Below are 15,314 nucleotides of genomic sequence, written 5' to 3'. Positions count from 1 at the left end.
CTGTTCCAGGCTTCACTCTCATTCAGATTGTATATAGTTTCAGGTTAATCTGTGTTATGTCCTTGCAGTTGTGAGGTCCAGTTGACCAGTGTTTTGTTTTTGGTGAACATGGATGCTAGTGGTTCCTCACTTGTGAGAATACATAAGCCTGCTTGTCATTGGAGAAAGCGAAGATACTTACCTGTAGCAGGTATTCTCCGAGGACCGCAGACTTTATAGTCTCACAATCCCTCCCACCTCCCCTTGGAGTTGTCTCCTTTTATTTTTACTGTAGTATAAAACTGAAGAGACCGCGTATTCATGGTAGGTGGGAAGGCACTCGCGCATTGACGGTGGAGTGTGTCGCACTCCACAAAGCTCTATTTATACTTTTATAAATCCCGGGCTGGGCAATGCGGGTCGGTGTCACCCACTAGTGAGAATATAAAGCCTGCTGACCTCGGAGAATACCTGCTACAGGTAAGTATCTTCACTTTGTACCTAAGACAATGGGAGATGAAGTGACTTGCCCAAATTCACAACATTGACTTCCCTGGTACTCTGCCTGCTGGTCTAACTATTAGGCTATGCCTTTACTTTGTCAAATAAGATAGATGCCAAGTATTTCCAAAAGGGAGTTCCTTTGTGCTACATATAGGGTTTGAATGCTCTTTGTTTGCCTTTGAAAGCTTCCTGGCTGTCAAGTGACATCAGTTACTATTAAGAGCACAGCAATAAAAGCTAAGTGAGTTATTTGGTCCAAATCAGAGTGGGAAAAAAAATTATGGAGATCTAGTAATAGGGGACAGCTCCCCTCTGTCCTGTAGGTCAGTGTCAGAGAGCCATAGTGATATCTTTCTATTGGGAGCTTTTGTCCAACTATGTAGATTTTACTAATGGTTTATACTGCTTGTAGACCCTTGATAGAGCAAGGAACGAATGAAAATTGATTCCTGCAAGTTGGAGATGGGCTACAGTTAACAGAACTTTTATCTGAAATCACTGAGGACAGATGACCTTTTATGAAGTGGGGGTTTTGATTCTCTTTTTTTTTTTTTTTTTTTTTTTTTTTATTGGCCTTGGTCTTTTAAAACCAGAGAGCATTTTTATCAACAGACAGCACTATAAAAAAAAAAGAAAAGTAAAACTTTCTAGGAGAAAAACAAGACTATTAGAAAACTGAATTCTTTTTCTGATTCCTCCATTTGAACCATCTATTTTCAAGATAAGCTTTTCTTATAAATTGCTCTTCATGCATATTTATTGGGATTTCTGTATCACATTCTTCACCATAACAGTGCCAAAGCTATTTGTTAAATATAAGTTTAACACAAATGGACATGGCCACTTTATTTTTGACCCAGTAAATTTTTTTTTTTTAATTTATTTTTATTCCTCTCCAGTTCAGTTGGAACCAGGCTGGAACTTCAGTCACACCACTGGAGATTATATTCTCCCGTGCCCCCTCCCTCTCCCCCTCCCCCTCCAACATACATAATTGGATCGTCGTCATGACCATCCTAGGGCCATTTAGTCTGTCTCCCTTCAGAATCTTACAGCCCTGGATCCTGACTTGATCCATCTAGGCATCATTCCTTTGCAATGACAGCAGCTCTTTCTACCCCACCCCCTTTCCACTCCCCCCTCCACTTTGCAAATTTTTATTCATATGTCTGTGTCCTATGAATATGTCCAGTGCTCACAGACTAGTTTTAAAGGTTCAGAATGCACACATCTTCACGTGACTTAACATTTGTGTAACTATTGTTTACACTGACCATCTGCTGTAGAAGAATGTGATTATGTGTAATCATTGCAAATAGTCCATGTATAAACTGACTTCTATTTCCTCTGACAAAATAAACCTTTCAGAGTCTTCTCAAGACTCTAAAATGTGTTGTCTCCTCGACAGGCTCTGAGCGTCAAATCATTTGCATGCAAGTCCTTGCTAGACTGGTGGCACAGCTAGCCTTCCATCTGTTTGTAATGTGAGAAAAATGATACACCACTTACCACCATGCACTTTGAAGAATTTGCATATTGTGGTTGAGACTTATTGTAGTGTGGTCTATTTGGGTTTGACTATTAGAGGGGGGCTTGTAGGTAAGGGAGCATATTACTCCACTTTTGCAGTCATTTCTTTGGTTTCCTGTTTGGGTAAAATGTTACTGATTTTTAAAGTTTAATGGTGGTTGCATCTCTCCATTTGCAAGAAATAGTACAAGTGTATATTCCTACCTGGGCACTCCAGCCATCCCAGGATAAAAGGATAGTAATCTTTTTGGGGAATGGGCATGTCTGCTGATAACACTGAATCTTGCTTTGGCTTTGTTTGGCCTTGGTTCTGTTTTTATGAAATCCACTGCCACAGGATGAGATATTGAGGTCTGGCGTAGATTTCCCTTTTAGGTTTCCCATGAACATGTGAAGGCATATTTTTATACCACAGTATATGTTTAGCTGTGATAAAAGATGGGGGACCAGAAATGAGGGTGGGAAGATGCAGTTTTACTTAAGATAATGATACTGTTTATCACTTGATTTCTTTGTAAGTTGCTGTAGGATGATTGGTGTTAACATCTGTACTAAAAATGAACAGCTATCCTCATGCTGTCCCTTGCATTGTTCCTGTAGATGGTCTAGAAAGTCATAAACCTCACCTTTTTAAATTGGATTTATTAGATGGTGATCTCTGTAACAAAGCTCCTGCATTAGTGTTTGGCTTCTCTTATGCATTATCTTTTGCTTTTCCTTCAGGACAGGAAGATTATGACCGATTACGGCCCCTAAGCTATCCTCAGACAGACGTTTTTCTTGTCTGTTTCTCGGTGGTCTCTCCATCCTCTTTTGAAAACGTTAAAGAAAAGGTGAGATGCTTGGATTTTGATAGCAAATAAAATTGTTATAATGCTGCCTTGGTCATGATCCTAAAAAGCTATGCAAGAGTTTAACAAGTTTTATATGGACTTTCTTTTTGCTCAGTGGGTGCCTGAAATTACTCACCATTGTCCAAAAACTCCATTCCTACTTGTTGGAACTCAAATTGATCTGCGAGATGACCCTTCAACAATTGAGAAACTTGCCAAGAACAAGCAGAAGCCCATCACTCCAGAGACTGCTGAGAAGCTGGCTAGGGACCTGAAAGCAGTGAAATATGTGGAGTGTTCCGCACTCACGCAGGTGAGTCTCTGCTTCCACACAATGCCTCCTTTGTGCAGGTATCATCTGCTTACCCACCAGCTGATTGCATGTGGCCTTACCCCCACCTTGGTTTAGTGCACTATTTTTACTGATTTTCCTTGCCTCATTAAGTATAATTTTTTTTCTTCAGACAGAGAGAATTTCTGATGTGGGTCTAATGGATGCAGTGTAATTCCTCCTCCCCCCACAATATTTCTTTCCTCTGATTCCCTTACTGATGCATTGTAGAGCTTTCATTACTGCTCTTGTTCTGTTGTATTGTGCTTTTTCTTTCTTCTGTGCTTTTTCTTGAGACGGCAGGTGAATTTTGCTCTAAACAAATCCTGCGGACCTGTCCCAGTTAACAGAGGAAAAAGCAATAGAAGGATCATAATTTTTGGCACTTGGAGTTTATAGGGCTCCAATGAGTTACAAAGAACATACTACTTCTAGAGTTGAGTAGCCAAGAAGGTGACAAACCAGCGAATATGTCGAGGAGGAAGCAACCTGCAAGATAATAGTTAAAATGACTATAAAGACTCATAATCAATCAAATTGGTGAGAAAAGGTTTAGTTTGTGAAATTTTTCTTGTTCACTGGTATGGGTTGGAGGCAAATGAGCAAGTTTGTGTTAAAAATTGGGGGGAAGTTTTTTTTTTTTTTAAACCTGTGATGTGGAAGCTCATTATTTACTCAGATGTTGACTGTATGGGGTTAGTTATTTTGAGTGAGCAATCTGAGGTTTTTCTCCCCAATTTGATTTATTATGAGTCTTTATGATCTTGTCATTGTAAGTAGTGTCTTGTAGATTGCTTCCTCCCTGACACATTCTTTGTAAGATAGTGCCTATGGGCTTTTTTTATTTTCGGTATTTGCTATCTTCTCTTTTGTTATTTTTGTGTCTGACTGACCTGAGAGTAACCATGGTGCACATACTCTGATCTGTGATTTCCCTCCCTCCCCCACCCCCACCCCCAAACCACTGCTGGTCCTATTTGTGTTAAAGTTTTCATTCCTTAGCGTCCCTCTGAACTGGCCCAGCAGAACTGATGGGTTGTGCACACCTTCCAGCAGGTAGAACAATGTTTCTTATGAGAGCCAATAAGATCCCAGTTCAGCCCTAGCAAATCTTGGTATTCTCAGTCTCCAGGAAAGATTTGGTGAGCCCATCAGTCTTTCTTTCTTTGCTTAAAAAAAAATAGGCTTTTAGCTCTTGCTTTTTTCTTTGTGCGTCGCTAAGGTTTAGTTGCTGGCAGAGGCTGAGACCCGAGGGGGTTTCTGGTGCCTCGAGGAGTGCATACTCGGGTGGCCAGGTCCCTCCTCTGCTCTCTCTCCCTAAGCCTGCCTTGACTGCTTTATAGCTGCAAGGTTAAGAATTTTAGGGCTACCCTATGCCCCTTCAAGGAAAGGGTGCAGTAGAACTGTGGGGAGCAGCCATGCTATCTTGAAAAAAAGAGTGCTTTAGAACAGAGACAGGGCAGGGGAAGATCAGCACATTGCTGCTTTAAATTTTCTCTGTTTTGGTGGCTGTTTCCCCTAGAGTTTGAGCTGCGGCTGCTCGTGCAGGGCAGCAATGGTGGAGAAGCTCTGTAGATGCGCTGTGTCAGCGGGGGGGGGGGGGGGGGGGGGGTCAGTGCCGCTGGAGTATGTAAAATATGTACTGAATTGGAATTGGAGCTTTGGGAACCCTCCGACATGGGTGCACGGGATTCGTTTGCTTCTTCTGGCATGGGGGTTTCTTTGGACCCAGGATTGAGTGCTAAGTCGGGGCCAATTTTTGCAGGCAGCACAGCCATTTTGGAATCGCAGGCTGCTTTGGGGTAACCTGGAGCATTCCTTGTGAGGCAGGCCAGAGGCCAGCAGAGCCGTCTGGAGTGCAAGGAGGGCTCCCTGAGTGTGGATTCCCTCCAGACTTTGTATTAGCGATTGTATAATGTGTACTTGCTCAGACACACCTCTCTTCAGTCGTCTTTGTCTGCTGAGCATGCACAGGGGCCTTCTGCGGACTCCAAAAGGCCTAGTTTCCTGGGAGGATCAGGAGATGTCTTTGGGTGTAGAGTCAGAGTCCCTGGGTGATGGGGACATTTTGGATATGGAAGAAGAATTTCATGGGGAGGAAGCTGCCTCTCTTTCCATAGAGGACTTGCCTCCAGGGTAGGACCCGTCGGTAGCTAGGGTTTTCCTCAATGAGGATTTACAGAAATGAATTGCTCTGCTGTCATCCACGTTAAATTTTGAAGAAGTAAAGGAGATGGTGGTTCAGCACAAAGTGGATCCCTTAGTGAAAAGGGTCCATAGGTCTGGCAGATCTTTCCCAATGCATCAGGACATAAGGGATATAGTTCAGGCAGAATGGGGTGGCCCAGATGCTCCTTTTCATCTGGCTCGCTCCATGGTTTGGCTATATCCCATGCTGGAGCAGGACAAGGACTGGCTCAAACCTCCAATCATGGATGCAGTAGTATCAGCAGTGACAAGAAGTATACAGTCCGGATGGATGGCGGCATGTCTCTCAAGGACCTGCAGGACCGCATTCATTTGATGTTTCAGCCTTGGCAGTAGAGGCAGCCGTCTTCGGGGTGCTGGTGGCACGGGCATTCTTACAGTGGTCTGAGTGAGTTTTGGATAGAGATTCAGATGATTTTTCCTTGGTCGATCAGGAGGTGGCTAAGATAGAGATGGGTGTGGCGTTCTTGTCTGATGCACTTTGATTTGCTTCAGGCATCTGCTAAGCCTATGGCATTAGGAGTGGCGGCTCTTTGAACTTTTTGGCTTTGGGATTGGTTGGCGGATGCGGCTTCAAAGTCCAAGCTGAGTGAGTTTCCCTTTCAGGGTTCTTTCCTGTTTGGAGAGGAACTGGATAAGCTGGTCAAGAGTTTAGGAGACGCTAGTTGCGTCGCGGCTTCCGGAGGACTGGCCAAGGTCTGTTGGCTGGGGGTATTCTACTTCCAGAAGTTGGGGGCGTGATACCAGGCGCTTTTGGCCGGGCAGAGTTTGAGCCTCCTCGAGGGCAAGCCATTAATCGTCTTGTCAGACAAAATGCTACATTGGTGGCATACATCAATCGACAAGAAGGTACGAAGAGTGTCAGGCTGGCGCAGGAGGAGGCTACGTTTCTGTTGTGGGCACAGAGGCACCTTAAGGATCTCTCGTACTCGCATGTAATGGGGGTCCTCAATGTGCAGGCAGATTTTCAGTCAGCAGACCCTGGATCTGGGGGAAATGGCCTCCCAGCTTGGAGGCGTTTGAGTTGATAGTTCGCAAGTGGGGCCGGCCAGTGATGCCAAGGTGCTGCATTTCTTTTTCAGTCGCAGAAAGGAATGGTGCTCCGAGGGCTTGAATGTGTTGCTTTGTCTGTGGCCACCAGGCCTTCTGTACGTGCTTCCTCCTTGACCTCTGGGTGGCATCATTCAAAAGATAGAGGGCCACACGGGTCTGGTAAATCTGGTGGCTTCAGATTGGCCAAGATGTCCCTGGTATGCAGATCTTGGGCATCTTCTCGTAGCGCCTGAGCTTCGACTTCCAGAGTTGGTCGGGCTCCTGTCTCAGGGTCCGATAGTCATTCTGGATCAGTTCGATTTTGTCTTACGGCTTGGATCTTGAAAGGGCTTGGTTGAGGAAGCGTGGATGTTTGGCGGAAGTGATTGGTACCATGCTATGATCGCGCTATTGCTCTGCTTCGTTGGCTTATATCCGTGTCTGGAGAATTTTCAAGGCCTGGTGTGAGGATCGTGGAGTCCCTCCTTTGCAAAATTCTGTGCTGCAGTTTCTGAATTTCTTGCAGAATGGTTTGGACAAAGATCGGCTTTGGCGTCGCTTAAGGTTCAGCTGGGCGGCTTTGACTTCTTTCGGGGGCGTGTGAAGGGTAAGCCCTTGAGTAGCCATCCCGATGTGATTTGGTTCCTAAAATAAGAGCAAATGTATTGTGTCCGCCTAGACAGCCTTTGTTTCCTTCTTGGGATTTTAACCTGGTCCTCCCTTTGAACCATCAGGCATGATTTCAATTAAGGACCTTACCTTGAAGGCTGTGTTCTTGGTATCTGTCATCGGTGAGGCGTGTAGCGGAGTTACAGGGTTTGTTGTGCAGAGACCCTTTTTTGGAGTTCCTAGTGGATCGTGTAGTTTTGAGGCCGGTTCTCTCCTTTTTGCCAAAGGTTTTGATGGCATTTCATGTCAAACAGTCTCTGGTCCTTCCAACTCTGAGAGCTTCCAGGGGTTCGGAGGAAAGAAATGATTACATAAGCTAGATGTCAGGAGATTGCTGAAGGAGTATGTGCGACGAACGGAGGAGTTTTGTTGATTGGACAGTCTTTGTTTTGCTTGTTGGTGGTTGTAGAGGTTTGGTGAAATCTTAAGGCTCCGCTGGCTAGATGGATTAAAGAGGCGATTGTTTCCGCATACATTCTGAAAGGTAGATGGTTTTGGATGGAGAGTGCATTCTACTAGAGGACAGGCTGCTTTCTGGGTGGAAGCTTCCTTGGTTGCTTCTGTGGATATTTGCAGAGCGGCCACCTGGTCCTCCTTGCATTCATTTGTCAGACATTACAGTGGATCTACAGGTGCTTTGGGATGCAATTTTTGGTTGGTGAGTGCTTTCGGCGGGGCTCTTAGTCCTTCCCTTAAATGACTGCTTTGGTACTTCCATCAGTTCTGCTGGGCCAGTCCGGAGGGATGTTAACGAAGGAGAAATTAGGTTCTACCTGCTAATTTGCTTTCCTTAGTTTAGTCCCTCCAGACTGGCCCAGCTCCCTCCCTAGGTGGGTAGTGTTTCCTGTTCTCTTTGTGCTCTACTGCAAACAACAACAAGCAAAAGTAAAACTATAAAGAATTATTCAAAGAAAACAAATTGACATACACAAAGATGTCTAATTTCACAAATTATTTGTGTTGGCCGTTCTCCAGCACGGTTTGATTTACTTTGTGTGTGAGTGGTTGTGAAACCCAGCGGGGCACCGATGGTTTCTTCCTTATTGCTTTGTTACTGATATACTGCGACTTGCTAGGGCTGAGCTGGGCTCTTATTGTCTTTTGCAAGAAACATTGTTCTCAGTATCCACAAGCTGGAAGGCGTGCACAACCCATCAGTTCTGTGCTGGTCCGGAGGGACTAAAGGAAAGCAAATTAGTAGGTAGGACCTAATTTCTCCTTCCTTAGCATCAGCTCCACTGTTCTGAACCACAGTGGGTGTTATTCCTTCCTACCAGCAGGTGGAGGTAGAGAAAATGAATCCCTCAAGGTGGCATCACCAGCATAAAGCAGAGATGCTCCTTTAATTCATGACCTCTAGTATTACCATTTTCCCTTTGGGGAAGAATTGTCCAGGGGCTGAAAGCCCACTCTACTAGGGCTCAAGGCTGCTTTCTGGGCGGAGGCCTGTGTGGTATTCCCTGAGGAGATCTGCAGGACAGTGACTTGGTCGTCGCTTTGTTCCTTTGCTAAGCACTACAGGTTGGACATGCTGGCTAGAGCCTGCTTGGACTTTGGCAGAGTTGTCATTTGGGTGGGCCTTGTCTTCCCCTACCAAATAGATCTGCTTCAGATTAGTTCAGAACAGTGGGTCTGTTGCTAAGAGAGGAGAAATTTTTCTTTTCTTTAGTCAGGGATTCTGTCAGCTGGGATTTTGGGTGTGCCTCTGTGCTTCCTTTCAGTGCTTCAAAAAAAATGTTTTGTTCCTTTTGTGATTGGCAGCCGTATGGGTTCCCATGATATGGCCAAATCCTGGTATATTCAGGTTAGCGCATGGCACTCTGGTGTTTTGCTCACTTAATTATCATTGCAGCTGCAGTGGTTGATGGGCCATGGGTGCATTACAAAGGGATCTTCTGCTGCTTGGGCAGATGCATACTGGGTTGCTCCTAGGAAGCATCTTGGATGGTTTTATGCAGGTGATGTCACTGGCAAATTCAGTTTTCTCTACTGCTGCTGATATGAAGGGATAACACCCATTGGTTCAGAGCAGTGTCACTGAGTAAAGAAAAGAAAATTATCAGGTAAGAGAACTTAGGTTTTTCAGAAACTAAGGGGTTGATGCTCAAAGCTTACTATGCTAGTAGTGTCTGGTTTAAACTGGTTCTAGTCAGTCTAGTGGTCACGCTATTCAGCATCTAATGCAGAAAGGGGCTCTGCGTGGTTTTTACTGTTTGGGGTAGCATCTAACTATAATCAGATGCAAATGTATCACAAAGAGCTCATTAGTATTAAAATGAGGATTCTGAGTGATGCACAGAAAGGAGCACCTACTTCTAATGTGCAGAATTTTCCGTCTGGTCTGGAACTGTTGTGTGGGAGAGACCTCAGGGAGGAGCAGTCTGCTTGCATTTTTCAATAGCAAAACTTGTTGGAGAGCAGAGAACAGTTTTAGAGGGGCAGTGAAACAGCTTGGAGGGGGGGAGAGCTTTTAGCAAGGAGACTTTTTTTTTTTTTTTAACAATATTAAGCAGTGTCGAAGATCAGAGAACAGCTTTGAGGAAAGGTAGGTGTGGGGGGGGGGGGCCTTTCAGCAAGGAGATTCCCAAGCGAAATCATTGGGGACAGAGGAAAGGCAAGTAAGGTGCAGGAGGAAGGTGGATCCTACTACTACTACTATTATTTAGCATTTCTATAGCGCTACAAAGCATACGCAGCGCTGCACAAACATAGAAGAAAGAATGGGCGTGCAAGTGGCAGATGAAGTTCAATGTTGACAAGTGCAAAGTGATGCATGTGGGTAAGAGGAACCCGAATTATAGCTACGTCTTGCAAGGTTCCGCGTTAGGAGTTACGGATCAAGAAAGGGATCTGGGTGTCGTCGTCGATGATACGCTGAAACCTTCTGCTCAGTGTGCTGCTGCGGCTAGGAAAGCGAATAGAATGTTGGGTGTTATTAAGAAGGGTATGGAGTCCAGGTGTGCGGATGTTATAATGCCGTTGTATCGCTCCATGGTGCGACCGCACCTGGAGTATTGTGTTCAGTACTGGTCTCCGTATCTCAAAAAAGATATAGTAGAATTGGAAAAGGTACAGCGAAGGGCGACGAAAATGATAGTGGGGATGGGACGACTTTCCTATGAAGAGAGGCTGAGAAGGCTAGGGCTTTTCAGCTTGGAGAAGAGACGGCTGAGGGGAGATATGATAGAAGTGTATAAAATAATGAGTGGAATGGATCGGGTGGATGTGAAGCGACTGTTCACGCTATCCAAAAATACTAGGACTAGAGGGCATGAGTTGAAGCTACAGTGTGGTAAATTTAAAACGAATCGGAGAAAATTTTTCTTCACCCAACGTGTAATTAGACTCTGGAATTCATTGCCGGAGAACGTGGTACGGGCGGTTAGCTTGACGGAGTTTAAAAAGGGGTTAGATAGATTCCTAAAGGACAAGTCCATAGACCGCTATTAAATGGACTGGAAAAATTCCTCATTTTTAGGTACAACTTGTCTGGAATGTTTTTACGTTTGGGGAGCGTGCCAGGTGCCCTTGACCTGGATTGGCCACTGTCGGTGACAGGATGCTGGGCTAGATGGACCTTTGGTCTTTCCCAGTATGGCACTACTTATGTACTTATGTACAGTCCCTGCTCAAAGAGCTTACAATCTAATAGACAAAAAATAAATAAAGTAATCAAATCAATTAATGTGAACGGGAAGGAAGAGAGGAGGGTAGGTGGAGGCGAGTGGTTACGAGTCAAAAGCAATGTTAAAGAGGTGGGCTTTCAGTCTAGATTTAAAGGTGGCCAAGGATGGGGCAAGATGTAGGGGCTCAGGAAGTTTATTCCAGGCGTAGGGTGCAGCGAGACAGAAGGCGCGAAGACTGGAGTTGGCAGTAGTGGAGAAGGGAACAGATAAGAAGGATTTATCCATGGAGCGGAGTGCACGGGAAGGGGTGTAGGGATGGACGAGTGTGGAGAGATACTGGGGAGCAGCAGAGTGAGTACAGCACCAGAGCACTGCAAGGGAAAGACGGGGACAGTGGAGCCAGCAAGTACTGCAGAAGAAAGGAAAGAGTACACCAGCCGTAGCAAGTGTGTAGAACAGGGACTGTTACTGAGAGACTGTGCTGCGCATGTGCTAGGTGCTTTCCCTCCCGAGCTGCTTGATGAAATTTTGTGCAGCTCATTTACATGCAACTTCCTTTTGAGCATTGCTCACTATTTCCAAATTGGTAGGTTGTACTGAGGATCTGAACACATGTGATTTTTAACGGGGACTTCTGTACATTGGCCCTAAGTCTGAAGGTGAGAAAATGCAGACATTACCAGAACTGTTTTGAGAGGGTGTTGGAAAATGTTCTAAAATTGCTTGTGTGGCGTATTCTAAAAAAAAATGCTAACATTGGGTAACTGGTTTGGCACATAGTGCATTAACCTTGGCTTTTCCAGCATTGTACACAGTCCTTTGTGCACCAGTAACACTGTTCTCAGTACGTGGCCTCATACATGCTCTATAATACTAAGATTGCATCCTGCTTATTTAAATCTTTGTTTTGAATGTATTCATAAAGTAACAAACATTCACACTTTGCTCTCTCTAGTGTCCATTTCAGTGTATCTTTGCATGCTGCTAATAATGAGATGTCCTCCTGTTCTGGGCTCTGACTGGAGTTTGTTTGAATTCAGCTCTTCTTTGTCTTTCGTGCTCTGTTTGGATCTGCTTGTTTCTCTCTAACCCTCTAACCCAGCTGCTGTTCTCTCTCCTCCCCTCTGTCTTGTAGAGAGGTCTGAAGAATGTGTTTGATGAGGCTATCCTAGCTGCCCTGGAGCCTCCGGAAACTCAGCCAAAAAGGAAGTGCTGTATATTCTAAACTGTCCTCTCCTTCCCCTCTTGAAGCTGCTTCCTCTTCCCTCCTTACTGTAGAATATCCATTTACAGAGAGAGAATAAAAAAAAATCATGTTTTAAAGCCTCTGTGTCTTTCCTATAAATCTTCCGTCAACTTTTTGCTAGCTTTCAGTTTACATACCCCAATATCTATTTCAGTGATCTCAGAACATTAAGTGGACTCTTAACAAGCACCTACTTCTTGCTGTGTCAGATCCTAAAGACTGTGGAATTTGGGTTCGGTGGAAAAGGTTTTGGAATCTAATAGTCTATTTAGAGCTTAAATTGACTTGTCCATTTTTTTGCTGTGTTCTGTGACCAGAGAATGAAATTTGAGCAGAGTCTGGCTTATATCAGGACTCTGAAATGTTTCTAGAACATGCAGGATTTCTCTATTCTTTAATGTCTACTGTGGGATTTTTGTTACTTTAGCTGTGTGTACTTTTATATGGCTGTGTTCAGAAATGTGGTAAAAAAAAAAAAAAGAAGTAAGACTTTGCCTCTGCTGTTACTTCTTGCAAAACTTTTTTTTTTATGGCTTGCATTTTGGGAAGCGTCTTAGATCTTGAATCCATCCTTTGTCTGTGCTGCCTTGCTGTCTTTTGGAAGCATTGAGTATTATGTACCATCTATTCAGACACAAGAGAACTCAGTAGTGAGGGGTTTAATAATGAATAAAGCACTAATCCTAACATTTCCTTTATGAAAATTGATATTTGCACATAGTGGTTAGGGTGGTGGACTTTGGTCCTGGGGAACTGAGGAACTGAGTTGGGTTCCCACTTCAGGCACAGGCAGCTCCTTGTGACTCTGGGCAAGTCACTTAACCCCTCCATTGCCCCATGTAAGCCGCATTGAGCCTGCCATGAGTGGGAAAGCGCAGGGTACAAATGTAACAAAACAAAATTGTGGTTGCTTTTGAATTTTGAAACCATTGTGTTAAAAGGTTGTTTTTTTTTTGTGCAAGTAACTAGAGCTGCATTAGTTGTTTATGTACTAGAATAAGATGTGTCCAGCACTATGGTTGATTTCTGAGTGCCTACTTGTAAACATTTAGTATAAATTACTAAATATATAGTTTTGAGAAGACACTCAGAAGTAGTCACATTCAGTGGACTTGCAGCAACTTCTCAAAAGTGGCTGGGCCCATGATTCTCCAGAAGCAGAGGAGTACAGGACAACATTGGCTTCCACTCGGGGAGTGTTGAGCAATACCAATAAAGTTTGTATTGCTCAACACTTCCTGCTTGGAAGCCCATGTTGTCTTCTACGCTTCTGCTTTTGACCCTCATAGAGGTCTCCCTCTTGTTTTGCTGTGGACCCAGCATTCTTCCCCAGATTATGCTCGTTTCCTTTTTCTTCTGAATTTAGCACCTGCCTGTTAATTAGGAAGTGCCTAAGTGTGTGTTATGTGATTCACACCAGTACACACCGAGACACTGTTGGAGCAAATCAGTAACCTGTTTTAAGGTGAATTGAACATGCTGCTTTGTTTTATGAAAGTTGTTTTTCCTCTTCCCTCCTGTAGATTTCATCCTGCCTTAATTGTTTTAATTTGCCTTTCCGTTTGTAATAACCTAAACAATGAGACAGCCCCTTTTTCTCTTTGACCCTTTTCAGAAAGGCCTAAAGAATGTATTTGATGAGGCGATACTGGCTGCCCTGGAACCTCCGGAGCCGAAGAAGAAGCGCAAGTGTGTGCTGCTATGAGCATCCCTTCACTCCCCTCTTCAAAGCTGGTGTCTGCATCCTACTAAAAAAATGTTTAAACCAAACTATAAAGAAAAAAAATGACAAATTGGTTTTTAGCAATAATGACCAATTCCTCTCTTCCCCCTCCCCCCCACCTTGCACCTCTACCTTCCCCTTGAAACACACGTGATATCCATTGTGTGGTTAGAACACCTCTGTGCGCCTCTCACAAGTCAGTTTAAGGACTAGTTAATTCTAAACGATTATTGTCAGAAAACACTGATCAGCCTAGGTTTGTTTTTATTTTTTTTGTTGACTGTTTCTAATTTTTTTCGTGTTAAAAGCAAGGCATGCTTGTGCTGATGATTCATCCTCTAGCAAATTGTAGACCCATGTTTTATCTGATCCATCTGTGCTTACCCATCCTCAGACATGAATTTGGTATTTCTTCCTTTAATATGTTTGTAAATAGCACAGTCTTTTGCCCCCTTACTCCTTTCTTTTCCCTGCTAGCAGGGATCTGAGAGTCCTCGCTTTAACTACATGATGTTTTTGTCAGCATGACAACCAAGGAGCAAATGTCGAGCCTCAGTGCTGCGTTTAGAAAATGATTTGTGCCAGTCGGGCACTTTCTAAGAGAGTGGTAGACCCTTCCCTGTGGAATATGCGACTGTCCCTTCCTCGTCTTCTGTATTCTCTCTGGCGAGTCACTCAGACCTTGCCTTGCAGCCTCAGAAGGACATGATGGTGCTCACCCTTTAGGTTGCCACACTGGAATGCCCCCACAGAACTTGAGCATCTGCTCTGAGAATAGTTTTCTTGGTTCTTTCAGATGCCCCTTTTTCATGCAAGGATCATCTGGGTTCTGATTTTAAAACTGCTTCCTCTCACCAGTTGGCTGCAGAAATTTTAGTTTACATTATAGGGCTAGGTTACCAGTAGACTGTGGTGGTGGCAGCAGCCAGCTAATGAACTTGCGGGAGGAAGAGCATGCTGGCAATGAAATCCCTCCCCTACAGAAAGTTTGCGCTGCCCCCTCTCTTCTCTGTGGGGGACAATGGATAATGGAAGCCATGCTTCAATAGGAATTGACTATTTGGGGAGGGTTCGTGCTCATGCTACACCATAGGGACCAGGCAAAGGAAAGCCCTTTCATCTGCATTATGCATACAAGCAACCCCACATCCGTGAGTAGGAGTTCAGTGTTGGAGATCACGGGCAGGAAACTTTACAGTAGACTCCAGTGTTAATAGAAATCTTACTAAAACCTTGTTTTTTGTTTATGAATTTTCAAATTTATTTTTGTTTTTAATATATAGGGAATCTTTCATCTTCCCAGCTTCCTGATCCTCATAACCTTCTAGTGTTGAAGCAATGCTTTGTTTCATGTCTCTGTTCTTTGTATATGCATTCTTTTCAGATGTATTAAAACATAAAATACATTCACAAGTCTGCCTTTGGGGTCTTATTTTCCAGCTGTTTTTCTTTTTCCATTTGACCACTGGTTTTCAAACCTGATCCTGGAAGCACCTCAGCAAGTCAGGTTTTCAGGATATCGACAATGAATACTAAGGAGAGATTTGCATGCGGTGGAGGCAGTGCATGCAGATCTCTCATATGAATAGTTATTGTGGTTTTCCTGAAAACCTGACTGGCTGGGGGACCAGGT

At 44.1% G+C, this 15,314-nt stretch overlaps 1 protein-coding gene across 1 annotated transcript in view; it reads left to right on the top strand.

Moving 5' to 3' along the window:
* CDC42 (cell division cycle 42) overlaps positions 1–15,094 on the top strand; it is a 41,936-nt gene extending 26,842 nt beyond the window's left edge. The window contains exons 4-6 of the mRNA XM_030222116.1: positions 2,737–2,846; positions 2,962–3,159; positions 13,574–15,094. Of these exons, the coding sequence (XP_030077976.1) occupies positions 2,737–2,846; positions 2,962–3,159; positions 13,574–13,663 (398 nt within the window). The 3' untranslated portion in view covers positions 13,664–15,094. The remainder of the gene's footprint in view (positions 1–2,736; positions 2,847–2,961; positions 3,160–13,573) is intronic.
* Positions 15,095–15,314: the final 220 nt, after the last annotated feature.

This window comes from Microcaecilia unicolor, chromosome 13 (assembly GCF_901765095.1).
Source record: "Microcaecilia unicolor chromosome 13, aMicUni1.1, whole genome shotgun sequence".
NCBI classification, from domain to species: domain Eukaryota; kingdom Metazoa; phylum Chordata; class Amphibia; order Gymnophiona; family Siphonopidae; genus Microcaecilia; species Microcaecilia unicolor.
The sequence above is the reverse complement of the archived record's forward strand: the minus strand, read 5'-3'. Positions and strand labels throughout refer to the sequence as shown.